Source organism: Columba livia, chromosome 14, assembly GCF_036013475.1.
Source record: "Columba livia isolate bColLiv1 breed racing homer chromosome 14, bColLiv1.pat.W.v2, whole genome shotgun sequence".
Taxonomy (NCBI): domain Eukaryota; kingdom Metazoa; phylum Chordata; class Aves; order Columbiformes; family Columbidae; genus Columba; species Columba livia.
The window spans coordinates 2,551,073-2,576,478 of record NC_088615.1 but is presented as its reverse complement, the minus strand read 5'-3'; the positions used below and the strand labels follow the sequence as shown (position 1 = coordinate 2,576,478).

At 48.1% G+C, this 25,406-nt stretch overlaps 1 protein-coding gene across 6 annotated transcripts in view; it reads left to right on the top strand.

Annotated features, from left to right (window-relative positions):
- NEURL1B (neuralized E3 ubiquitin protein ligase 1B) overlaps positions 1–25,406 on the top strand; it is a 134,395-nt gene that overhangs the window by 73,611 nt on the left and 35,378 nt on the right. The window contains exon 1 of one of the 6 annotated variants that reach the window (XM_065029519.1): positions 25,231–25,396. The exons of 3 other annotated variants lie outside the window; for them this stretch is intronic. In XM_065029519.1, the coding sequence (XP_064885591.1) occupies positions 25,366–25,396 (31 nt within the window). In that variant the 5' untranslated portion in view covers positions 25,231–25,365. Of the gene's footprint in view, positions 1–25,230; positions 25,397–25,406 lie in introns of those variants that run through there. 2 more of the 6 variants (XM_065029523.1, XM_065029521.1) reach the window with 2 other exon arrangements.

Genomic DNA, 25,406 nt, shown 5'->3' with positions numbered 1-25,406 from the left:
AAATTCGACATTCCCTTCCAGTCTCACCCCACAGATTGCGTCTGTGGTTGAACTGGTACTCTTGAATCCCACATCCATGAATTAACCTCTACCAGGAAAGTAGTGGAAATTCACTGACAGTCATCCCGCTTCTCATTTTTCCTTCCGTTGTCATGTTGGGACAAAGCCCAACAAGTCCAGGATCGTTCAGTGTTGCTTACTGGGAAGATGAAAGGCAATGACTAATAAATTACATTTTCAGTAAAGAAAAGAGAATTGAAGATTATCCTGCACAACCTGAATTAAGTAAAATAAGGGGCACCCTTGAAAGGAATGACTGTGGCTGCTGAGAAGCGGGAACATAAGACGTCTCTGATGACTACCCATAAGGAAAATGTCACTGAAAAAGAAACTTGGTTTTTTGAAGGCATTTGTGAAAGAGGGAGATGTTTAGGTAGAAAAGTGTCCTCGTGTGGGTATTTGTATGAGAGATGGCAGCAACCAGGGAGCATCAATCACTTAGGGCAGAGTAACAAAGAGCCTGGAGGAAACTGCACATGGAAGACGTGGCAACTGTTAAGAAAATGACTGTAAAAACTACTGCTTTGTTACTTAGTAGCTCCCCTCCTTTCTTCTGCATTGACACATTGCATGTGCTTACAGAACCGACAAAAATTGTCAGATTTCATATCACCTTATGCCTCCACAACAACCAAGTCCCAGTCACTGACTATTCCAGGGAATGGTCCAAGATGCAGGAAAAATATGACTGAGTTCAGCTGTTTATAGGATCTGTAATCAGAACAGGCAAGGAGAGCATCCTGACCTGGTGTCCCCTTTCTGACCATCACAGCAATCCAAAAAGGTGCTGCTGGGACCCTGTGGAACTCATGCTCTCTTCTTTGAGCAGAACATGCCTTGCTAATTAAGAAGTCATGTTTCCAGGGTGTCGTTAGTGCTGATGGCAAGTATTGATGCTGCTCTTGGAAACGGAGATGAACAAGGCAGAGCTGTTCTGGCACGTGGCCCCTAAGAAAGAGAGGAAATTGCACAAGCTGATATTTTTCAAGTGGAAAAGGATGAAATCAATGGGGAAAAGAGTAATTGTTCCTAGTTCAGAAGAGCACGTTCCAGATGGTGGGGAGGAAAACCCATTTTCAGAGAGAAGCGTGGCTGGGCATTTTTCAGCTGAAGCATCCTATAAGTAGACAGTATTGATTACGTCCACTTGGAGGTAAAACCTAAGAAAACCATACTACAAAGATCATGATGATTTAAAGGCTTTTTCTACTAATACATTTTTTTCCTTATCTGATCCCCACCTGCAGATGGGAGTTGGCTTGTTATTATTGTGTTGAAAGATCTAGTTTGCCTGAGATCCTTCCAGCAATGCTTGCAGCAAGGTTTCCTTCCAGGTTATTGTCATTAGTTTTCAGATACAGCTGGATCTGTGTGAAAATTCAGCTTCATACTACCGGCATTCTCAGTGACCAAAATATAGTATTGCTTGAAATTTCTAGGGATAAAACCAAGTAAACCCGATTTCTACTCGTCAGCGTGATAGCTCGCCTTGCCATAATGCAGCCTTTGAGGAAAGTGTGCATGTCCAAGATCATTTATGCCCCACAGGGAGGACAGAAACTTCCAAATGCTAAGATGAGGTTGAAAAGGGAAGAAGTGAAGAATGTTTTTCAGGTTTAATTTTGGACCAGCCCAAAGGATACCCATGAGAGAGGCAGGGGGAAGGAAATGTCAAAACACAGATTTCTAACGATGCTGATTCTTTTGCATGTTGTGGATAATGGTAAAGAGAACATCTTTATTTTTATGGTACATCAGACATACGCTTTGTGCCCACAGACATAACTTAAATGCCATGTCCTTGCCGAAAGGAGCTATGTATTGAACTCAGTCCCTTTATTTTATAGAGACATATGTCTGGTGATAAACAAGTTGCACTTAGTTTTTCTTTCCAGTCATGCAAGAAATTGTACACAATGTGAAACTGGGCCGCTCGGTTGTATTGCCAGGATCTCGGATTCTTCCACCTCTGCAGATGCTGCCCACAGGGATGCTCCCCAAAGCACAGCAGTGCATCTCCTGACAAGAATCAACATCAAGCTTTAGGAGAGGGGTTTAACCACCACTATTTCTGAAGCCTTTGCCTGAAGAGCTCCAGGTGGCTACAAAGATTTGTCTGTATAACTTCTTAAATGGACCCAGAGTCTTATGTATAAGTGGAGTTAAACTCTGGTTGCAATGTCCTTTAGAAAGGGAAGCAGTAAGACACAGAGCAAGGGCAAAGGAGAGGGGAGGGATGCCCGGGGCTGGAGCAGCAGCAGATGTCTCGGCAGGCTGGCAGGGACACTTCCAGGAGTAGGGAGAATGTAATGGAAGGTGAGAAGCCAAACCTATGAGCAGCAGGGAGGTGCTGTTTATTCTCCCTGATGTATATCCATCATTCTGCTCTGGTGGAAACGGGTTGGTGTCTGGTCCTTGTTCACGAGCACCTCGCAGAAAGCAGCTCCATGGAGAACCTTTGTTCACTCTTCCCCGTTTCAACACTTGCGTAAAGCAGTCTGTGCAATAACTACTGCTGTGGGGTGGTTTCAGATCTTGTCAGCTGTGGAACCACATCAGGTGTGCTCTGGTTATTGGTGAATCACATTCTGTGATTCTGTGGTTATTGGTGAGATGACTTTTACTTAACATTCAAATTGTAGCCACAAGGAAAATTTAGCAAGATATGTGTGCCCAGAGCAGGGCTTCTCCTAAAGACTCCAGTATCCTGATGTGAGGAATGGCTGGAGAATATGAAAAGAAATGAGACAAAAATGATTCAAAAGCATTTGCAGTGTGCCAGGGACAAGTAGGAGCACTTGCCTTGCCAGAAGTTGTGATACAAACTCACATACTTGAAATTCTGGTAGACTGGCTATATTTTATTCAATGCTTCTCACGACATGATACCCTAAATGTCATCTTCAGGCAATCAGTTTTTCCAGCCTCTGAAGCAGTTGTGGAAAACCTGCTGCTCCTGCACAGATTGGAGAGCTGAGCTGTGATGGAGAAGGTGGCTGCACACCTGGTGTGGCAGTCACTGCTCTCAGTTGCCATTTGTTATTTTTCATCTCCAACCATGAGCATTTGCGACCATTTAAGGCTGGTTCTCTGGTCATTATTTCTCCTAATGTTTGCTCTACCAAGCATGTGCTTTTTGTTGGCTTCCTGTTAGATAAGTGGTATATTTTCTATATTAAAATGGGAAATAACATACATCTTTCTCAGTCAAATATGTTTCTCAATACTGGGTGCATGAGATTGTCATCCTTGTTGGTTGTTTGTGTGTCTTAAGTTTCTATGGCCTTCTTATTCCTGGGTCACCTTGGCGTGTTGGGAGTCACCCCTGCAGCAGCATTTGTAGAGAGCAGGACCCCAAGCTCTGAGCTCCTCTTGGACATCTGGGGGATCGGTGGTTGTGTGCAGCTGCAGACCAATGTTTGCACAAGGAGAACAATACATTTCAGACTCTCCTGCCATTAAATCGTGCAGTTTGGTTTGGGATTCTGTCCCGATCTCAACAACTGTTTGCTAATAGTTAAGAACACCTTTACAGGTTCTTAACTGGTTAATAAATAACTTGGGGAAGAGAAGGTTTCTTTTCTAAATTGCAGGTTAGTTTGCTTTATTTTTAATGATGTTCCTCATGTGTGCCTTATAAAATTAATTGAGAGCATAAGTCAAACAGCTTGCCTCCCATGTTATAGGATTAAATATTCTGTCATAATTAAAGATTGAAAAGGCCTATGGAATTTGGTCATAGAGTCTGTCCTCTTGCAAAACTGGATTACAAATTCCAGGTGATGCTATCTCAGATATGAAATACTTCCAGCCAGAAGAGATCAGCTTCTTTTCATAATAGCGTTCCTGAGAACTGCTGCCGTGAATATGGGATTCTGCTATTGGGTTTGTTTCTCCATGTGTTGAAACAGCCCCTGCAAAGACTGTTTGGTCTCCCAACCCCCTGGATTATTTGGTGAATGTTTCTTTCATCTTAGATCACAGACAGACGAGCATCAGCTCACGAGGTGTCATGTACCAGCTACTGAATATAGAGCTGTAAGAAGCAGAAAACACAGGCTCTGCTTCTTTAATTAGTTCATGCATCTGCTTTGTTAGCTGATCAGAAGCATAAGGAGTATTTGGCCCAGGACACTGATAGCCATGCAATGAGATCATCAACAATTCTTTCCAAGAGTGAAAGTTAAGGAGTCCTCCTCCTGGGTCCCAAAATAGATTTCCTGTTGAAAACCCTGATAGTTGCACTATCTCAGTATCACATAGCCACTTCTTGCCATTACTGAGGTTCACAAGTCTTCGTGTAGAGTTTATACCCTGCTGCACATGTCTTCCAACAGACCCTCCCCTATGGCTGAATTGAGTGATCTCTTCACTCTTGCCATCTCACAGCTGTGCAGATGTGTCCCTCGCAGGCTGCTGCATCTCAGCTCTGATAGATCTCCTAAAGGACAAAGATGATCCTGGTGTCCAGAAGAGTTTTCTTTGCCAGGCAATGCACAGGCTTGAATGGTGTATGGAAAGGGTACGATCAAAGATGCTTGTATCAGCTTTTAGTGTGCTTTGGAGAAGGTAGGTTGGGGTTTGTTAGAAGTGGTGGATAGAAACGTTTCTATCTATGACAAGAGCCTTTTCTACACCTAATTCAAAGGCGACAACTTGGCCTGACCCTCAGGTTTCCCACTGAACTTTGTAGGAAGTAGCAGTAAATCCTCTTCTAAAGCCGGAAAGAAAAGAAGCTTGGAGGAATCATATTCCTGCTCCCAGGTTTGTGACTGAGAGCTGCAGGGATGTCTTGGGTTAAGAAGAACAAGGGCTGATGATCGTGGGTTATGTCCACATCCTGCCTACCATAGAAGGATATGTTTAGGGCTCATTTTCCAAGTCTGTCCTTTCTATCTTTAGGTTTTGGGTTGGAAATGTCTTTTTCATGAACTGCCCAGGGACTGTAGCACAGGTTCTCTGGTTAAGGTTTTTTATTTCAAGGGCTGGTGCTGCCAGGCTGGGACAGACTGGGCACAGTGTCTTGCTGGCACTGGCAGCGTTTTCTTTGGTCCATGATCAAGTCACACTCAACCCCTATGAGCTGCCCTGCAGATCATATTTAAAGCAATAGATTTATATCATAAACTGTTTGCTAGAAGCCTGTGCCAAGGCTTACTTGGATGCACCTGCACTGTGAATTGGAGTAGAGTCTTCTGCAAGATGGATCAGTTTTCTTTCTCTGGTTCACAGGACTCCCGAGGCAGCTTTGTTGAAACCAGTAGGCAAGGGGGTGCAGGCATGTTTTGGCAGGGCACAAGGTTGGGAATGAGCAGCTAGGGCTGCAGGCATCTGAATCTTGCAGTGCTGGGGAATGCTTTGCGTCCTGTGCCTGGGAGCCCAGCGACGAGGGCAGAGAGCTGGGAGGGGAGCAGAGACTGGATGATGCCGCATGGTTTGTCTCCAGTCCTTGCATACCAGGCACATCGCTGTCCCAAAAGGAGCAAACTGGAGCAGAGTTAAGCCAGGCCTGGCGTGCCAGCAAAAGCACGTGTGCAGGCACACCGGTGCATACACCGTGACTGTCAGGCACGGAGATGCAGGGATGTACTTTGCACATTGTCTGTACAGTACCCTGTCACACAAGGTATGCCTCAGGGAAAATAGGAAACCTATGCCAGGCAAGATGTTTTAACTCTCTCCAACTTTTCCTTATCCTGGGAGGAGACAAGTGGAGCTAAGGGCTCCACCTTGTAATTAAAGCCATCGGAGACGAGGAGCATGTAAGACAATCATTCCTAATTAGTGGCTGTGTGAGGTAAATACCATCTTTTCCTTCTCGGTGTTAAGGTGAAGAGCAAAGGGCAGAAAGCCCCTGGTTGGGAGAGAGGGAACAGGTCAGTGTGCAGTGTTCTCTGTCCCCGTTCTGAGCGCCCTTGGAGGTCTCTGAGCGGTGACTCTCAGCTCATTCATTCCAGGCAGTTTTCAGACTGAGGTGCATGGCAGGCACAAAACAAATAACCAGATGTCAAACTTTCTGCCCTTCCCAGGAGTCATGAACAGAGGCTTGTGCACATCTTTAGGGGCCTTTAAATAAATACAAATATTCTGTGTGTTGTTTTGTTTCTCCCCTTCCCGTTCTCCAGTTTCTGACAGTCTTTGGAGAACAAGGGGACTATTCTTGGAGACCATTCTCATCCTAGAAATCATAAACCTGGCAGCTCTCCTTTTGGACACAACCCTATCTGAAATGCTCATGGCACATCAAAGAAGCCAACACGTGCTCCCAAAGGGTCTGCTCTCTATTAAGGACACAAGTGTCCTGTCCTCACACATCGAGCTACTCACAGCTTCTGCTCTCGCTGCTCAGTTGCTTTTTACTGTATCCTGATGACCTGGGAGCTGCTGAAAGCCTTGCATCTTTAAAAAGAAATACTAAAAACCAAAGTCAGGCTAGGATAAATCACAGGGAACAACATTAACATGTGAATAATATGCATAGGGGAAATTAGGTTGTAGAACTACTAGCTCTATGGGAGGGATTTCAAAGACTCCTGTAGTGCAGAATTCCATCTACGTAAAATGACAGCTCTGCTCTCTTTCCTTTTTTGCTTGTTTATGATTTAAAGAAGACCCTTTTTGGTTCATCCCCATTAGCACTTCCTTAATAGGGATTCTTTCTCCATGCCAGCCCTTTTAAAGATTAAGATTGAGACAGTGGCTGCTAGAGGAGTGACTCACCTCACGGTCTCATCCCATCTTCTGCGCCCAGATGCAGATGGGCAAAGGGACTTCAGGAGCTGACCAAAGCCTTGGGTGATGGCTCAGACACAGGCAGGCTGCTCTCCAAAGCTTCTTCTTGGCCCTTGACAGAAACTAAACTAAATGCAGGAAAAAATAGTAATTGGGCAATGGAAAATGTGGTGCAGTTGCTTCAGGGGCATTACTTTGGAGCTACCTGAGCACATTTACTGGGAATTTGTCCTGTTTGGAGGAAAAAAAAGGCTAGTTAATTTTAAAAAATACTATTTTCACACCATCCAAAATTGCGCTGGTGTGATCCACACAGAGCAGATGCGGCGTGATGGAAGTGGTTACTTTTCACTCTCGTTCTACTTGCACAAGATGCCTTTGCTGGCACAGAAAACAGCTAAGGGCAGGGTTTTACCTATGCATGGAGGGGCAAAAGCCACCTCTTCTATAGGGAGATATAATCTCGCTGATCGTCCCGCCCTCTGTGCCGGCTCCTCCCATGTGTGCAAGTGCGTGAACTGATTAGATAAGTGACCTGGGTTAGAGATAACCTGGATTGAGAGAAGGGTAAGATTAAGAGAACAATGAATTCATTTCACCAGCGTTGTTGGGTTAGACTGACTATGAAGGTTCAGCAGAGCCACAGACCTTGGCTCAGCGGCCATGTTTGCAGCCGGGCTCACAGGAGCGATTGCACGTACCTGGAGGCTCTGTAATCAAAGGGTTTCATGTTTTTCCATCTCTTTGTGGTTTTTCTGAAGTCATCCTAATTAATTAAACTGCTGATGGAATGGCAGGGCAAGCACGTAGTGTGAAAACTCAAAGCTGCACAGATTTACAGTGTGGACCTGATGGAAAAACCTCCTTCGTGTATCCTGGTGTCTCATTAGCATAATTAACTCTGCTCCGAGTCAACTGAAACATCAGCAGCTGACCGCTTTCAAAGCAGAAGGGATTTTCACAGCAGCGAAGGTGATATCAGAGTATGTGAAAATCCTTTTCTTTCTGTGATGGTTCCGAGTTTTTGAAAAAACCTTCGTTACTGTTTTGGGATTTTATTTTTCTCACAGTTGAACATTTTGACAGAATTCACTTCATTATTTTTTTGTCAGGGAAAAAAAATCAGCATTTTCTCAGTGAGAATTCACTGGAGTGGAGGAATGGAGCTGGGTAAGGGAGTGTGGCTAACTCCAATATCATTATTGAGAAAAACCCAAAGTGTGTTAGTGAGCAAGTGCCTTTTTGGTCTAATGCTTTAAGAAATCACCTATATAAGCCTAAGTTATTCCTCTTCTCAGTGAGTAGCATTGATTCCTGTCAGTCATGTCATTCCAGTGAGACTTTGCTAAGGGTTCGAGGTTGTGGATCCAGCTTCTGAGCAGCAGATGTTGGTGGTGTGGTAGAGTTTTTGGGATGATGGAGCTTGAAAGATAACAGTTTGAATTTGGTACTGGAAACATCTACAAAGCAAAGGAGAGGAGCTTTGTTCCTTTGCACAACAACATCCTGCACCTGGGTTCCAGGGTGTCAAGACTGGGGAGTCTGTTATCAGAGCAGACTCCAGAGATATGGGTGCTGTGTTGGGGTCAGTCACCCAAAGGAAGTTCCAAGTTCCTTTCCTGGTCTTTCCTACCCTCCCATCGATAACCCGCGACCTGTTGCAGTGTCTGTAACACTGCAAACAATGTTTGTCTGGATTTGTCGAACCTCCTGGAAACCTGGCATTAATGAAGGCGTCACTGTCCCCCGTCTGTGGGCAAGTTGGTGGGCTGGATCACTCTGATCACGGGCTGTCTCCACAGAAACCACCCTCTTGTGCTATAACCCTAGCAGCCAACTGTTAACACAGGTGGCAAATGGGTCAGGAAAGCTCAGATGTCATTGGAAACCATCCCCCAAAGCATGATGCTGGGGAGATGTAAGCTGTCCTTGAATTGTTTTCTCCTGGAGATGTAGGGGGTGCTCCCACATAACCGATGGAGATGACCCCAGCCAGTGCTTTGTCCTCATTCTCCCAGTCTACCCCATGGCTGCAATGAGCATGGCATAGCTGAAAAACTGTAATCTCTATCTCTCTAAAGAAAAAGTGCTCTGAAAACATCTCTACATACCCTGGAAGGGCCTGTACTGGAGCAGAAGAGAAGTTTTGCCCTCCCTGTGTTTGGCAGGTGTGGTGGCTGCAGTGGCTGTGAGCTGATAGTGTGCTCGTGAGTCACTTCTCAAACATGGAACTGGCAAAACAGGCTGCACGAGGCCCCTTCAGTGATCAGGATATTGTAATTACGCCGGCCTGGCTCACTGAAGGAGGGCGAATGAATGCAGCACGGCTGCTGTTGGGACATGGCCATGGCCTCCCCGCACAGGCAAATATGAGCCTTGATGTCCTTGCCTCATTTGCCCTGGTAGCAGCTCAGCTCAGCAGGAGCATTTGTGCTTGAGGTGGTATCCTCTGGACGATTTTTCTATTACCTTTTCATGACCTGCTTCCACTTCAGCAAACCTGTCTTCCCCTCCGCTAAATAATTCCTTGAATGAAGATTTCTTGTAACTGGGAAAATACCAGAAGTTCTACTTTGCTATAACCAACTTGATTTTATCTTTATTTTTTTAAGAGTAAGTAATTAACCCCTGAGGCACACGGGGTTTTGCATTGACTCAGAGCAGTCGTTCCTATGTGCTGCCCAGAGTCTCTGCCTGTGCAGTGCCCGAGCTTTCCATGCTGCTCAAATTCTGGCTTGAGCAAAGTCTAAGCAGAGCCCGTTATTCAGGTTGGTGCACATTCCTGGGAGCAATGACTTACCCTTTCACAGCTCGCGCTTCAGCTGCAGCCTACTCTGGCATTTTCCCCAGCGAATCTCAAGAACAAATCTTTCCTAGTTAGATTTAAAGATGGTCAAACAATGTGGACTGAGTTGGGACAAGAGGAAGGTAGAGCCACATGAGTGGTGACCCACTGCATGTCCCAGAACAGCAAGGACAGCAGAGGAGCTCCGGTGGCAGCAGCTGTGGGTAAAGGGAGTTGCTGTATCTGATCAGATCTCAGTGAACGCACCAGCATCACAGGCCATCATACACATTCTCCATCAGCTCCCGTGGATGTTCACTGTGTCCTCCAGGGCAAGGCTTATTTCTGGCAGATGCTTAGATGCAGTTGGTCGACCTGAGCAGATTGACTGGGCAGGAAGAGCTGTGGGGCTTGGCCAGGGCTGAACGTACCAGGAGACACGGTCACCCTTGGCAGCCAGCCCACGGCACCAACCCGCCACACACCTGCGCTCTCTAGGATGTGACTCTACAGTGGTGTCTCATTCCTCAGAACAGAAGGTTTTGAGATACCTGTTTTCTTCCTAGGTGAGGAAAGATGCGTGGGTAAAATGGGAAGGACTTTCTTTGTTCCCTGTGGGGTTTTGAAAAGCATCCTCCATGAAAAAGTGGCCCTTGGGTTTAGATTTACAGCAGCCTGAGCAATTATACAGCTGTATCTAACATCTGCAGCTCTCAAGGCATCTCTTGGATCTCTTGGTTCCTTAGCCTCACGTGTTTTCTTTTCTGACAGTCAGAGGTGTGTGTGCAGGTGTGTGGCTTATTTTCTCCTCCCAATTTAGGTGATACTGTCTTTTAAACCAGGGCATCCTCAGGTTGGACTGTATCCCCATTGATTCCCGCTGGATAAGAAGCATGTCCTGCTCAGCATCACATGGTTTTTTGAAAGGAGGGAGGAGGGTCAGCATGGTGTCTGGGTCAATCCTTCAGTCCCAGAATATCCACATGTAGCTGTTTTTGTGGAACAGGTAGATCTCCAGAGACATCTGAGGACACTAGTGCACATGAGGTTGGCAAAACTGCAGAGGGAATTAGTGGCAGAGAGGAGCAGCATTTGGTTGTGTGCAGTTCCCAGAGATATGCATGGACCTCCCGGCCCTGTCTGAGCTGGTGTCTGAGGGATGCTGTGCCCTCCTTTGAGTGCCTGGTACTTGGTGCCTGGTGTGCAGCCCCTGCAACAGCTCTGTGATATGAGAAGCAACTTCCCAGTCCCCCAACACCACTCCTGCTTGTAGAAAGGGAGGGAGAGGGAGCCAAGGTGCATCTTATTGCCCTGTGTGACAGTACAGCACCCACACAACAGGGCTGCAGAGCTTGACCAGAGTCCTTAGAGCTGCCGCGTTGCAAAGAGTAACCAATTCTTCCCAAATGACAAGCCCTGTCTTTCTGTTTTAAGCCTATTTGTGAAAAGAGAGCTCTTTTAATTTTTTTTTTCTTTTTCTTTTGATGCCAATCTCTATTGTTTGAGGAAACTTTTGCTAGGAAACTGGGACTAGGGAAAAGGAAACTCTAAGACAGAGCAGCCAAACCCTTTGCAGGAATCTGCTCTCTTCTGAAGGTTAAAGCTTGTCATTTTTTGATTTACTGGAAATGATTGGTGTTTCCTTTGTTCTCTTTTGCGGTGGCTGCTCTGATAAGCCCTGAGGGATGCTTTCCTTGCACAGATCTGGAACAATTACGGCAAAAGAAATAAGGAAAGTAAACCCATGTCCTGTTTTTCCTTATTCCATTTCTCGTTAATCAGTGATTTGCCTTGTTTCAGAGAGAGACTCAGTTGCCAGGGACATTAAATGGCTGCAGACCCAGAAATACCATCTTCTACAGACTGCTGTAACGTTGCTGAACACACTGTGTGGTCTGACCTTTTAGGTTTTTTGGAGAGCTGGCTTCTGGGACAGGCTCGGAGATGAGAGTCATTCTGGAGCCCCATGTAAAGCTCACCAACAGCACAGAGCCCCCAAGTCCTTCCAGGAGCGGGGCAGGGAACGCTGCAGCTCCAGGCTGAGCAGGGCTGTGCATGGCCCAGAAAGACACGTGGAAATGCTGTAGGTTGAAGCCTACTGATAAAACCCCACTGATTCTAGGAATAAATGTCTTCTGCCAGGCTGGGTGTAGATGGTGGATGGATGTGGACTCGGCTAGCCCTCTCCTGAGCGATGCAGAATGTGCATCATGTGAAGTGGTGCTGCTGTGGGCAGCCAGCTCCAGTGCTGTTCCTTCCTTACCTGGAGTCCTCTCATACCCCAGCACTGTGCCATTCCCCTGCTTGTGCAACAGCAAACTTGGCTTGGCTGCACCAGTGGCTTCCCTGTCTGGAGAAGGCTGGAGTCCCCAACCCACCTTCCCACCAAGCGGTAGGAGACTTTCCCAGTGACTTCAGTGGGCTGCTGCCAGCTTCGTGACATCTCCACGCCTTGGTTTCTTAGTGTAGAAACGCAATGCAACACACACCACCTCCTCGGAGTGCTCTGAGGCTCGTTTGTATTTTAATGAAGCACTGAGATGCGTGGGAAAAAAAGCGTCGTGAAATCCCCTTCTGAGAAGGCAGAGCCCGAGCGCTAGTGACTGCTGTGTGATTGAGCTGCGGGGACGAGCCTTGCGTGTGATGTTACTTGCTCTGGGCAGATTTGCTTGGAAGCAGGAAAAAGGGGGGACCACTGTTGTGCTATTTGGGTAGAGCTTACATCAATATGAACTTGGGGGGACAGCGGCTGAGTGACCCACTTGTCCCCAACCCCTCCTTACTACATCTTCATGGGCCAGGCCTGGCCAGGATGAGTTGCCTCGTGTTGTGCTGGTTGCTGAGGCACAAACACAACCCACTGAGTCTAGGGGAACATGAGGAGCCAGCAGCTGGTCTAGTTACTACCCTCTTGCCTTCTTCCTCTACCAGCCTTCAAGGCCAAGCTGCAGGGTGATGGCAGCGCCCACCGAGCTGCTCCAGATGTCCCAGAAACCTTCATGTATTTTTAATATGTTTTTTTCAGCTGGCACACAGCTGGCAGCTCGGCAGTGGGAGCAGCTGGAAGGAGATACCCAGCAGCACTGTTCATAAAGGTCCAGATGAAGGATTGAAACACCTGCTAGCACCGGGAAAAATGTTTGCTATGGGACATCAGGAATTACACCCTGTGGTGCACATGGCTGCTCGCATGCATAATTTCCTCATCATTGCCAGTTAAAAAGGCAGGTGATGGATGGGCTGGTGTAAGCCAAGAGCATAGTCAAGGCAGCAGGCTCAGTCCTTGCCAGGCAGTGGAGATGATGTCTTACAAACTGTTGTTTTTAACACCTAGAGGTATCACAAGTATTGTGAGACATCGTCTCCTTTTCCCTGAACAGAGATGCGTAACAGTTACTGTGTCCTCTTCTCTTGAAATACAACCCTTCAGTAACAAAGTGCACTGCAAGGATGGGTCCTTCTGTTCAGAATAGACGTGGTTTTAAAATACAGAGAGAATTCATGGCCACAGGAAAACCAATGATGGATTTTCTGTTGATTTTACCCAAAAACTCAGTGCAGTTCTTACACTGAGCAAACCCAGTCAAGGCTAAAAGACCCTGCCAGTGAGACGAGCTAGAATAGGTGCATGATGAAGAAAGCCCTCTGCCACAACCAAGGGACTTGGAGCCACATATCTGCATGCCAGCGTGAAGCTGGTCCAAGAGCTGGGCTAGCTAGAAGGGATTGAATGCCTGTCCCATGCTATGCCCATCAATGCAGCTTCCCTTTAAGAAGCTGCTGCAGCTGACCTTGGAGATCTCTGAGCTGGCCGAGATGGTCCAGACAGCTCTGCACAACCCTTTGCCAGTGTGTGGTTCATCTCACTTGCATGCACGTCCCGTCCCAAAGCAGCTGCTCTGCCAGGTCTGTCCTAGCTCACGTGCACGCAGGTGAGGTGTCCCAGCACAGGTCAGCCCAGGAAGATGTGTCCTGAGTCCTTGATCCTCCCTGGCTGATGTCACCATGCTCCTCAAGGAGCTGTGGCCCACCTCAGTGCTCTAGATGTGCTTCCTGGGCATTGACACGGGAAAACCTAGAAAAAAAAACCTTGCAGAAATGTTTTGTAGATATTGCTGCTTGGGAGGCCTTGTTTTTCTCATGAGTCGGTGTGTGAGATGCTTTGGAAAGAGCTGTTTTCCAGACGTTGCCGAGCCCTTCTCCTGGGAGAGTCAGCTGCCAGGAGCACACGTCAACTTGGGCACGCGTTGGTGCTTGGCTGCTTCCGAAAAGCTGGGCCAGCACCTCGCCTCTCGCCCTCGTGTGGGTTCGGTGTGTGTTTCACACCTGCCAGCGTGGGCCTCGTTTGTGAGTGTGCAAAGCTGAGAATGGGGCTCAGGCTCTTCAAAGGGAAGGGTTCAATGTCAAGCCAAAAGGCTGGTTCTCTGGCACCGCAAAAGCAAGGCTTGAACGTCCTATTAAGTTTCATAACATCCCCGTCATTTGAAACTTCTTTGAGCCCAAATCCAGTCTGGGGGCGTAATGAATTCAGTGTTCTCTCTCTATTAGACAGCTCTGATTTCTGCAGTTTTGTAAACATCCCCAAATCCACGTGGCACTGTAGTAGTCTTTCAGTTGCCTATCTCTAAGTGCTTCTCAAAGGGAGAGAGAAATCCTGTATCCTGCTCCAAATCACAGAGGAACAGGCATCAAGATTCAGATCTCAACCTTGTATATGGGAGAAAAACTGACCAAACGTAGGTGTAGGGTCTTAACTGGTGCAAACTCACTGTCTTGAGTCCATGCGGGGATGTAGCCCTTTGGGTGAAGTGCAGCCTGAGCAGAAGGTCCTCCTGATGATACCCACAGGAACCTGACCCAGCAGGCAGGTCCCCTTCTGTATGCTTGTGCATGGATGTGGATGCCGTCAGAAACAGGCTCTGAGGAAATTGCCCGCTCTCAGGTTTGGGATTCATTACTAGAAATCATTAAAAATTAAAATGTAGGGACACAACCATAAATCAGGTCACTGAGTTCAGGGATAAAGCAATCGCCAGGCTTTTTGTATAGCTACCCCAGTGTTATTGCTTACCTTCGTGAGGGCTGGCGCTGCTCCTGGCTGATGTCTGTGCCATGAGCTGAGCTGGACAATGCCTCGCTGCCCGTGTTGTCAGGTGCCCTGTGCCAGGAGCTGCAGCGACCCACTGGAAGAAGAGCAGAAAGTTGTGTGATGCCGAGGGGTGTGTTGGTTAAAAGGACGGATTTCTGCAGCTGGCTGGTGGAAAGGGGCTTCCCTGTGAACGGAAAATGAAGAATTTGCAGCACATGCAACACAGAGGCAGGATTTAGTAACTGAAGCTATTTATTGGAGTCTAAAACCAAGTTTTATGGTTGCAGGGCTGTTATCCTCAGTCCGAGTTGTTGGGTCTCATGGGGGTGTTTTCGGTTTTTCAATAAAAATACCCCGTCTTTTTATTTAATAGCTGAGATAGCAGGTTTCGGCCACTATCTCCTGGGAAGTCTCTAAAATTGGCAGCTAAAAAAAAAAGTAAGTATATTTTAAGAATTACTGGTGCTTTATAAAACATGGATGAGCATTTAGTTTGGACACAGTTCTGCAGATGTAGCACATCTTGGCAATTGTTTTCTCCGCTTTTTATTTTGCTAATAAGAATGCACGGGAACAGGAACATCATTCATTAGGAATCTTTCTGCTTTGCTCCTTTGGCCCATTCCTTACATGGACTCCCAACCTTCTCCCGCCAGCACATGGAGATCTCCACTTGTCTCCATTCCTGCAAACCAAGTGTGTGAATGCCCAGTGTGTTGAAGCCACGTCTTCACAATGGTTGCTCTGCAGTGGTTTAAGATCACTGGTCACAGTAGAATCACCCTTGGTCTTTATGTTCTCTCCACCCAAGCTCCAGCACATTTTCCCCATCATGGGCATGCAGAGGAAAGGCTTGGCTGGACAGTCGATGGGGCATCAGAGGACAGAGAAGGATTGAAACTTGCCCTGTTGCCCATTTGTCCTTTCTGCTGGATCTTCAAGGATAGTAATGCTGAATTATGCCCTTAGACTTGGATATCTGTAGAAACTTCGATCCTACTTTCATCTGTGTCATGCCCAAGGGAGGTACATCTATGAGAGATTAATCAGATGTTTTTTGGAAGGGTTATTATTGTTGCTGTGGTTATAGGTGAGTGTGCTACAGCCCCAGCCATGCACTGGGAATCCCTGTTGTGTTTGGTGCTGGACTGTAGAGAACAAGACAGGCCATGCCCTAGAGAGCTGCTGCCCTTTAGGTTGCTGTCAATGTATAATTTGCTTTTTATTATACACAAGCACTACATAAGTTTCTACAAATTTCTGCACTGAGCCTTTTTGACAAAAGGTCTAACCTGAAGCCTCTTGCAGAATTTCTTTGAATCAATACAGCTCCTATTTTTTCACGGCAGGGGAAGCGGCAGCTCTCTAGGCTACCTGCTATAGAAGAAAAACCAGGCACCATATGCAACGTAATTATTGCTCGCGCTCTCTATCTCAAAAATGCCGAACTATGGAAGTGAATTCGTCCCACCAAACGCCCACTAAGCACATTTTTTAAATCTGGTTTCTCAGCCTTTCGGGAAAGGGGAAGCAAAATCTAGCTATGTTCTTCTTGCCTGCTGGAACTGGGCCCTGTTTCATGAAATTAAATGGCTAAGGAGGAAAAAAAAGTATATCCAAGGCAAAGATGCTGTTCTCAACAAAGGGAACAGTATATGCAACAGCTTCTGCAGCATTCCTGCAACATGATGTCTTTCCCTGCAGACTCCCAGTTAGGGATTGATTGTCTAGGCAGAGAATTGCTTGATTCAGAAAGGCTTAAGGCACACTTGATGAACTGTTTGCTAAGAGGATGAATGGATGGGTATGTGTGTATGTAAATCTATAAATCATGTCTTGTTCTGCCCCAAAGAGGACAGCTGAGATTGGATCCTTTGTCATTTGATTTCACGTTCTTGCGGTTAGGGATAAAGGCAGCGGTGTTTCGCACATGGAGTCGGGATTTGGTGTCGCAGTTCCAGAAGGACAGTCTGTGGCAAAGAGGAGATAACGTTTATTGTGAGTGCTAGAGTTGACAAAGGGAATAACAACATTCACGCTGCTCTCATTTGTTCACAGTTAAGGGAAAGTCTGGTGAGTTTCTCTCATTTGGGCTCTCCTTTATCCCAATGGGCTTTTTTGTACAAGTGATGCATGGGTTCTGGTTCGAAACCATGCGGCAGCGCTGCTGTAAGCTATTGCTGTCCGTCCCAGTCCTCGCACCACTGTGCCTGTTGCTGCCTCTTCCTGCCCTTCTGCTCACAGATGCTCTGCTGTGTTTGTGTTGGTTTGGCTGGAGTTTTTGACAGGCTTTGGCACTGGTGGGATTTGGAGGACGGGTGTTGATGGTGGAAGTTGGTACCAACCCTAGAGCTGAGCCAGGCGCTGCAGAAGGTCCCTGCAAACACTGTGCTGTGACCAGGGGTCCTCTGGAGATGCTCTGAGCAGGGAGGGGAGGGTTCAGTAGCCAGGGACCCTAAGGAACAAACACATTTGTCCCCCAGTGAGGCCTCCCACTGCCTAAGCCGGTAGCCTTCACGCAGCACTGGGGTACCAGCAGGAATGATGCTCTTCATGGTCCTCTCCTTGGGGCAAGATAGAGGAGAAGCCCACAGGAGGGGCAAACCTGAATCCCCCAGTCAAAGGCATGTTTTCTGCTGGGTGAGGCTGTGTCTGGGGGTCATCTCCTCTAGGAAAGCCTCCAGAGCAGAGCTGTTAGACCACATGACAATCCTTATGGTGCTCGTGGGGGCAAATACGAACCTGAGGCCAAGAGCAGTGCTGTGGCTGTGGGACATCCTGAGCCCACTCTCACACAGGTTTGGTTTCTCTCCAGAAATCCCCATGGGTGGCTCTACCTCCCCGGCAGCTGTGGGTGAAGCAGGTGCGGGTGGTGGGATGCAAGTGGTAGGATGTGGACTTTGGGATGAGGGTGCCTTGGCTGAGCACGGCGTGGGGGTGAGCGGGCGGGTGGCACAGCGCAGAGCCGCGACGAGGCAGGCGCTGATCTCACCGTAACCGGGAGCACCGCGCTGAGCCCTTGGAGAGGCACATCCAGCACTGAGAGCTTTGACTCATCTCTCGCCTCGCCTGCGCTGGGTGCGCTGAATGAAACGCAGGAGATGTGCAGAACAAAAGGCTTTAGCTCGTTTCTATGTGGATGCTCTATCTGCCTCGCTGGCCCCACGTGCGTTATTCCGCTGAGATGATGTGCTGGTGGATGGCCGTGTGAGGTCCCCCGGCAAGCAGGCGGGCAGCATCCAGCCCAGCATCCAGTCTTGGTGGGCTGAGCTCTCCCACAGTCCTTCAGGCAGCAGCTTTGTGCCTGGGTAGCTGTTATGGCAGCACAAGCATCCTCTGGGCATAGCGCTTCCCACTTATAAACCATTAAGGGTCAACTCCTTTTTTCTATGATATGTGTGAAAAGATTGACAAGGTTGAGCCAGAAGTGAAAGATGGGTTTTTTTGCCTTGATGTTTTTCTGCACTATCCAGTATCCTTCTGCCTCTTCTCCCTCTTCCTATTTAATTTCAAGAGAATAACTCCCAAATAGAGACTTAAGAAGCTGGTCCCATATTTAGAAGGTGTTAGAGGTAGAATACATGGTATTTTTTTTTTCTATGAGCTCCTAAGTTGTGAAATATTATCAGCTACTGCATTTAAAAGTGGCTGTTCAGTCATTGCCCTGTCTGGGGAAATGAGTAACAGGTGAGAGAGCTCAAAGCATGGGCAGATGTCCTATGGTTGTATTTCTCGCTTGTCATTTGTTCCCAAAAGAGCTCCCGGAGGCCACTCATTGCTGTCTGCCTGCTTTGTCTGTCACGGCGACCTCTCTTCCTTTACTAGGAGAAGCCGGTCTTTAGTCAGCCCCAGGAAAGGCCGGTTACCTACCCCAGATACGTCCCATTTCTGACAGATTCGCTTTGGCAGCAGCGTGCTGCTTTCCAAAGAGCTCAGAAGAAACCCTCCTGCCACCAAATGTAAATGGGGCTTTTTTCATTTCTTCTGGATGGGTTTCCTTTTCTCTCTGGGGAGGATTTCTCAGTCTCCCAAAATTCCTCCCGTGGTATTTGTGTATCACAGACTGCATCCTCCTTGCCTGCACAAATACTGCTCCCTGCTAAGACCAGACCAGGGACTGCACAAACGGTGCAGACAAAGCTGGACTTAACAGATTCAGGAGGCAGCCAGCTGGAGGGAATGGGATGGTTTTGGAAATTGGTACCTCCTCCCCGCCTAGTGACCCTTTGCTAAATATGGGCCGATTTATATTTACCAAGAACAGGGGAAATGAAAGCCTAGGGGGGGGTCAGGAGTAGCAGAGTAGCAGTTGCAGATGTTAGGCTCTGGTCTTGTTTGTTTGCATCTCCCGAGCACACTCTGATCCCAAACTCTTCTGCTCTGACAGTGGGACCGGGGAAATGGACTCTGGTTCTTTTAGTCCAGCCTGAAGCGGACAAGTGTCCACAGTTCCTGATTCACAGGCACTTCCATTTCCTCTGGGTGGCTTCTCATCAGCCTAATTGCTTTTCACCCTACTTGCCAGTCCCAGAGCTGCTAACACAGCATTGCTTGTCAAGGTTACATCACCATGCAGAATTTGGGGGATAAGAGAGGAGTTCCCCCAGGGGTTCTTATTTATCTTCTGCCTACCAATGTTTATCAGAAATTACTCTCATTTTCTGAAGAGTCCCAGTTTGCAAATCTCTAGGCTTCCTGTTAGCACTTCCTGTTCTTTGTGTTTCTGAAAATAATTAGTTGTCTCCAATTAGCTTGTGACTGGTATACAGCACCCAGAGATTGTGTCCTGGTAGTTGATAGTACTTCCCAAGATCAGCCTGTTGCATTCAAAACAAAGTCCTTCTGCTTTTCTCCCCTTGTTAAAGTAATACTCTGCACTTATATAATGTTCTTCAGATCTCCCGGGTGAACATGAGCTAATCGTGCTGTAAGACACAGGTGTGTGTCGGCTTTGCAGATGAGGAAAGGAAAGCAGAAGGAGGGTAACTAATCTGCAAAGGTTCCACAGCTAAGCAGGAGCAGAGCTAGGATGGCAATTCAGATAACCTGCTCCCTCCCTCCCGCTCCAGTCACTGCTGCACAGCACTAACAGTCCAAATTAAGAGATTATAATGCATAATCCATACTGGTGTGCCAAGAATTCTCTAAATCCTATTACACTGTCACATAAAATGATGAGTCATTTGATAACATAGCCCACAACCAGTTCCTTTCTGTTAAAATTACGTGGACAAGACTGGATTTAGAAAGAAAAAGGAGAGCTTGTTACGTGTGTGGTGAATGCTGAGTTACAGATGGGTTTTATTTTGGCTGGTGCTGAAGGAGCATTTGTGAGCCTGTTTGTTGACAGTGGTGCTTGGGACCAGAGATGCTGACATTCCGCTGACAATAATAGGAGCTGCCTCTGTTTGTTTCTAAATTGGAAATTCTTCCTTACATGGGCCCAACCCACCCTCCACCCCCACTGAAGGAAAGGGCATTCGGCTGGGACTTGCAGATGGAGCATCTCCCAGCAGTGCTGATGCTGCTGGGGCTGCAGGCTCCGACCTGTGTTTGGTCATTGCCAGAAGCCCCTCTGTTCCCCTCGTCCTCTGGGAAGGGTGGAGAACAACCCGGGGTGGTGCTTTTGGGTCCTCTGGAGAGAAAGTGCTGTTTATCTAGAGAAATTAATAACACGGCAGGACAATCAGCCCAGCCACACTCTTCCCAGAAAAAGATGCTTTCATCAAGTCCTGTTGATGCCTCCTCTCTGCTGGCTCACTGTTCTTGCTCCTTCCCACAGCCTTGTTGTCCTTGCTGCAACCCCGGCTTCTGCTCTTCCTCACTGCCTCTGCTGCCGTTTGGGGACTGTGTTATTATATTTACCAAAGCCATTCGGGATGTGGCTCATGCAAATAACACCAAACCATGTTTTGCTGCACTGTGGTTTCATCGTTTCCTTTTCCTCTCTCTGCTTGGGCTCTAATTCCCGCGGCTGAGGGATCCATCACAGAGTTGCTTTTGCCAGGAATGCCCACACGTTCTTCAGCTGAGAGTTGCTCTGGCATCTCATCACAGATCCTTTTCCATACGCTGCATGGCTGGCACATGTCATAGCCACTTGCTGCACTTCAAATATGGAAATGTGGTCAGAGGAGATGGTCGCTGCTTCTTTTGAAGCCACAAAGGGCTTGTTTGACCCTGGGGCTGGTCCATCTCTGCGGGCTGCGTTTCCCTGTCTGCGTCAGATCCCATGGGTCACCTCCGGCTCAACACCATTCCACCCTGTCTCCCAGAAAAGGTGATTTAATCTCCCCAGCTCTGGGTAAAAAAGCCTCACATCAGCCAGACCTCCAGCAGGCAGTAAGGACTCGGATCAGGAAACAGCTTCAATTGCTGCACAGTCAAGGCCAGTTCAAGAAGCTCTTTGGAAGATCTTCCTACTGTTTTGCTGGAAGCTCCTGCTTCCCTTGAGTTCTTACAAGAGGAAAAAAATAATGAAGTGAAACCAGTTTCTGTGCATGACCTGTGGAGACCTGGTGCATCCTGTGCTAGTCCTGAGAGCAGGGGAGGAAAGTAATTGCTTTCAGCAGTTGGAAGGCGTGGGTGGCAGGATGGCTGCGCGCAGTGCCGGAGGATGCTCCGAACACACATCCCTCCTAAGCAAATACCTCTTTAAATGTGTATTATGGGAATTCAAGGAACAGGGGGGGTGCTCTTTCTTTTTTTTTCTCCAAGTAGGAATGCAGTTTATTGGTACTCCCCTTCCATCAGCGAGGTGCGGAGACTGTGAGGTTGTGAGAAGAGCAACATCTGTTTTTATCAGTCAAATCTGTTCTCTCCTGGACAGTCGCTTGAGCCAGAGAGGCAAGGAAAGGAAACACAAGGTGCTGGAGGGAGCCTGACTTCTATAGGGGAAGCATGTAACGTACCTGTTGAAGAAGATGTATTCTATGTCACTGGTGTGCACGTCAGAGTAACTGTACTCTTTTAGGGATGGTGGTATTTTGCATTGTAGGCTCGTACAGTCAGCTCACGTATTTTTCCAGGCTATCTTTTGTCCGCAGTCTCTGAGAATTCCCAGGGAGCTCCTGCTAAATAAGGGAGGGAAAGGGAGGTTTCAAGGTGAGATGTGATGGCAGTGGAAGTGGTTTGGACAGTCTCAGAGCTTCAGACAGGCGAGGCTGAAAGAGAAATGGATGGTCCAAGCGCAAAGGAAGGAAGGAAAGAAAGGAAGAAAGGAAGAAAGAGAACTGAAGGTGCAGGGATGTGAAATCAGGGTGAAAGCTGACGGGGTGGTGCTGCGTTGTACACGGCTCTGGTGGGAAATGCCGGCAAGCAGCAAGCTGGCCTTTGGCAAAAGACAGAGATTTAGGGAGGTCCACAGGTTTTTGGTGGAGCTCAGCTATGAACAAGACAGAACCGGCCAGTTTGGGAGCGAAGGAGTAAAACTGGGGCTTGCGGGGGGCAGCAGGAGCAGGGTGAGCTCTGCAGGCAGGGAAGGTGCACCCTGCGGGGCAGCGTGATTTGGGATCGGGGGACATGGCTCTGCTTCAGCATGGGAGGGCTAGCTGCCCTGAAAGGGACAGACAGACAGATTTCTCAGTATTTTATCTCCTTCTTACTGAAAGAGATGCTTCTGCCATTATTTACTGCCATCTGTTAGACAGACAAGAATGGCAGCTGGTAACGGTAACACCTCACATCTCATCTTTCATCCCCAAAAACCTGAGCCCCCAAGGGATTTACACAGACAATGCAACCCGTTTGATGCTATAAGAAGAGTTAAACCTCAGACTGGTATCAATCAGTGGAAATTTAGCTGTTCTGTGTAGCTATTTGCGTCTCCGGAAACATTACATTTCTAGAAGTATCTTTACATGACTGCTAATGTCCAGCACAGCTCATACCCTCTCCTGAGAGCTCTGGCCTGTGTACATGGGTATAGGAGGGTTCGCATCATATCGCTGTCTGTGACAAACCTCAGGTGGAATTCATCACTTTTTTGATTCAGAAAGAAATTTGTCTTTTTTTTTTATTCCCCACCATATTTTAGAGGCCTGGGTGCACATCCATGCCCAGTAAGATTCAGAGGTGATGAAACTGAGCTGGGAAGCAGCTGTCTGACAGCAGTGTAATACAGAACACCCTTCAGAGAGCTTTTCCCTTGCCTGGTGTTACCCTGATCTTACGCCACTGATGCCACTGAGATGAACTGGGGGGGACCACAGCAAACACCAAGGGAGAAGCAGCAGTACAGTGTGCACGGCTGAAAATGTCCTGTGGGCTGGATCCAACATGGTGTTTTGTGGGTACTCTGCTCCAGAGCTCTGCTCCCACGTCTGCCAACGGGGTCACCTTGTATGTGTCTCCTGGGTTCCTTGTGCCTCAGTTCCATCACCTATAAAACAAGGATATTGTCAGTGACTTTGTCTGCAAAAAGATTTAAGATCTAGTAATAAAAGATACTAGGCAAGATCTTAGGTGATATTACTATTTTATGGCTGTGAGAGTACAGATACCAAAGAAAGGACATGCGCATGCAGGTCATGCTGTCCCTTGATCAAAGCGAGGGTGAGAGAGGGAATTTCTTCAGAGGACCAGCCTTTCTTCTTACAGAAGAAACTACTGAAGTGTGTTATCAATAGTTATCAAAACTTGCTGGAGTGGAAAGGATTTTAACATGCTAATGAGCCTTCATTTGTGGTCCCTTGCTTGGGACAGTTGCCTTTCTCTCCATGTTTCCGCAGGCTGAGCAGTGACTGTGCGTTGCCTTTCAGTCCCTGCTCAGTGGCGTTTGCTGGTTCTCTTGCACTTTCTCAGTGTGGTTTCTGGGGAGGGTGAAGTCATCCTCGCTAAACTATTTCTCATGCTTATTGTTTTGCACTGTGTGAAGGGGGTTTATTTTAACAAACTCTACATTTTTACAATGCCAAGAAGTAGGAGCGTTGATTGCATTCCTGGAGGCTGCCTCCATGTCCTAAGGATGTGCATTTCCATTTTATTGTCTTCTATTTTTGCCTCATTTTTGGGGGAGGAGGAAGGGCTGGAAGACTCTTGGGAAAGGCAGGGACCGTCTCTGGGCTGGCGTGGTCGGGGTGAGGAAGGAGGGACGCGGCGTGTCCCCCGGGGAGGTGGCACACAGCCCACACATGGCACATCCATCAGCTGCCCCGGCAGCCGCAGAGAGAGAACCCCTGCGCCGCTGCTGGCTTTTTAAGGCTCATTTAAGCCCTAAAATAACAACTGCCACTCCCTGCTGAGGGAAAGCAGCTGGGATCAGCCAAAGCCTCCCATTCCCCGCTGTCTAGTGAATCAAGGACTTTCCCCTCTGTGTTAATAGGATGATTTTGCTGCCCTTCCCTTCTCCCCCAAGGGCAGCGCGGTGCTCCCTGTGCCAGCTCCTGCTCACGGGTTTCGGCTCAGGGCACCGAAGACAGTGGGAGACACATGCTAACTCCAGAAGACAGCAGATGGGTGCAAGCGCTTTGAAGAACAGCTGCTGGCATCTCATTTGATAATCCCATTTTTGTGCCATCATATGGATTTGTTAAAATACTGGAAATTAGGTTTTTCTGTCCCCTCTCATCTCCTGAGCCATATTTGACCCATTCAACATGATCTAGGGATTAAAGGCTTGTTATTTTAGGTTCCCTACAATAGATCAGAGCCTGATCTCTGCCAGGCCATTGAGCTACTCATGCTTGGTTCTCTCCCTCTTTTCACTTTTTTTTTGTGTCCCAGGACATGTGATAGTCCACAGATGTGACTTGTGCTGAGGGACAGGGTGGCCATTCCCGAACACTACACGCTGCGCTGTCAGCCCAGTATGTTGGTTGCAGCACCTTTTTTAGCTCTGATCCTCCCATTTCTCCATCCTTAAAACTAAGATAAAAAGCCTCAGAGAAGAAAGGCTCAGCAGCATCACCCCTCAGCAGCACAAGTGTGACTGGGAAGAAGGAAGCTCTTACTTTTCTCTAATGGGGCTATAAACATGCTTTTATGTCTGAAATGGAAGAGAGAAAAATTGTGAGGCAAATCTTGTCAATACCGCACTTGATGCTGGTGGCTGAGGTGTCCTTCATCACCATGGTACCCGTGTGCTTCAAACTAATAATGAATTTGCCAACACAATGCTCTAGCTAATACCTTCCATTCCCAGATGGGGAAGCCGTGTCACCGAGATGCAAGGTGGCTCATCCAAGGTCACCCCGTAGGCAAAAGGCACAGAGGGGCAAAAGAGTTTGGGTTTATCGGCTCCCAGTGCACCCTGTACCTTTTGAGAAGGTTTTGCTGACAGGCTGGATAAAGCTGGAATTGCCAGCCATGCCCCCCTGCTCTCCAAACCCTCCATTTTTTTTTCTAAGGGAGAAATAGATATATCTTTCTTTTCTTTTCTAAGGGAGAGAGGCAAAAAGTAGTTTCCCGCGGTCGCCGGATCCTCTCGGAAAGAGCCGGGCCCGCGTTTGCCACCAGCCGCTTCCCGCCGCGGCTCCTCGGCCCCGTTACTGCCCCGCGCGGGGCGGAGCGCGGCCGGGACCGGGGGGGACGGCCCCGGCCGTGCCGGAAAAGCAGCGGGGAGGCGGCAGCGCCGGCAGCAGCAGCAGCGGCGGGGGCGGGCGGGGCGGGGCGGGGGCGGTGCGGAGCGCGGCGGCGGGAGGCGGGCGCTGTCCATGGCCCTGCGGAGCCCCGGCCGCCCCGCGCTCCGCCGAGCCGAGCGATGGGCAACACGGTGCACAAGACCCTGGCAGGTACCGGCGG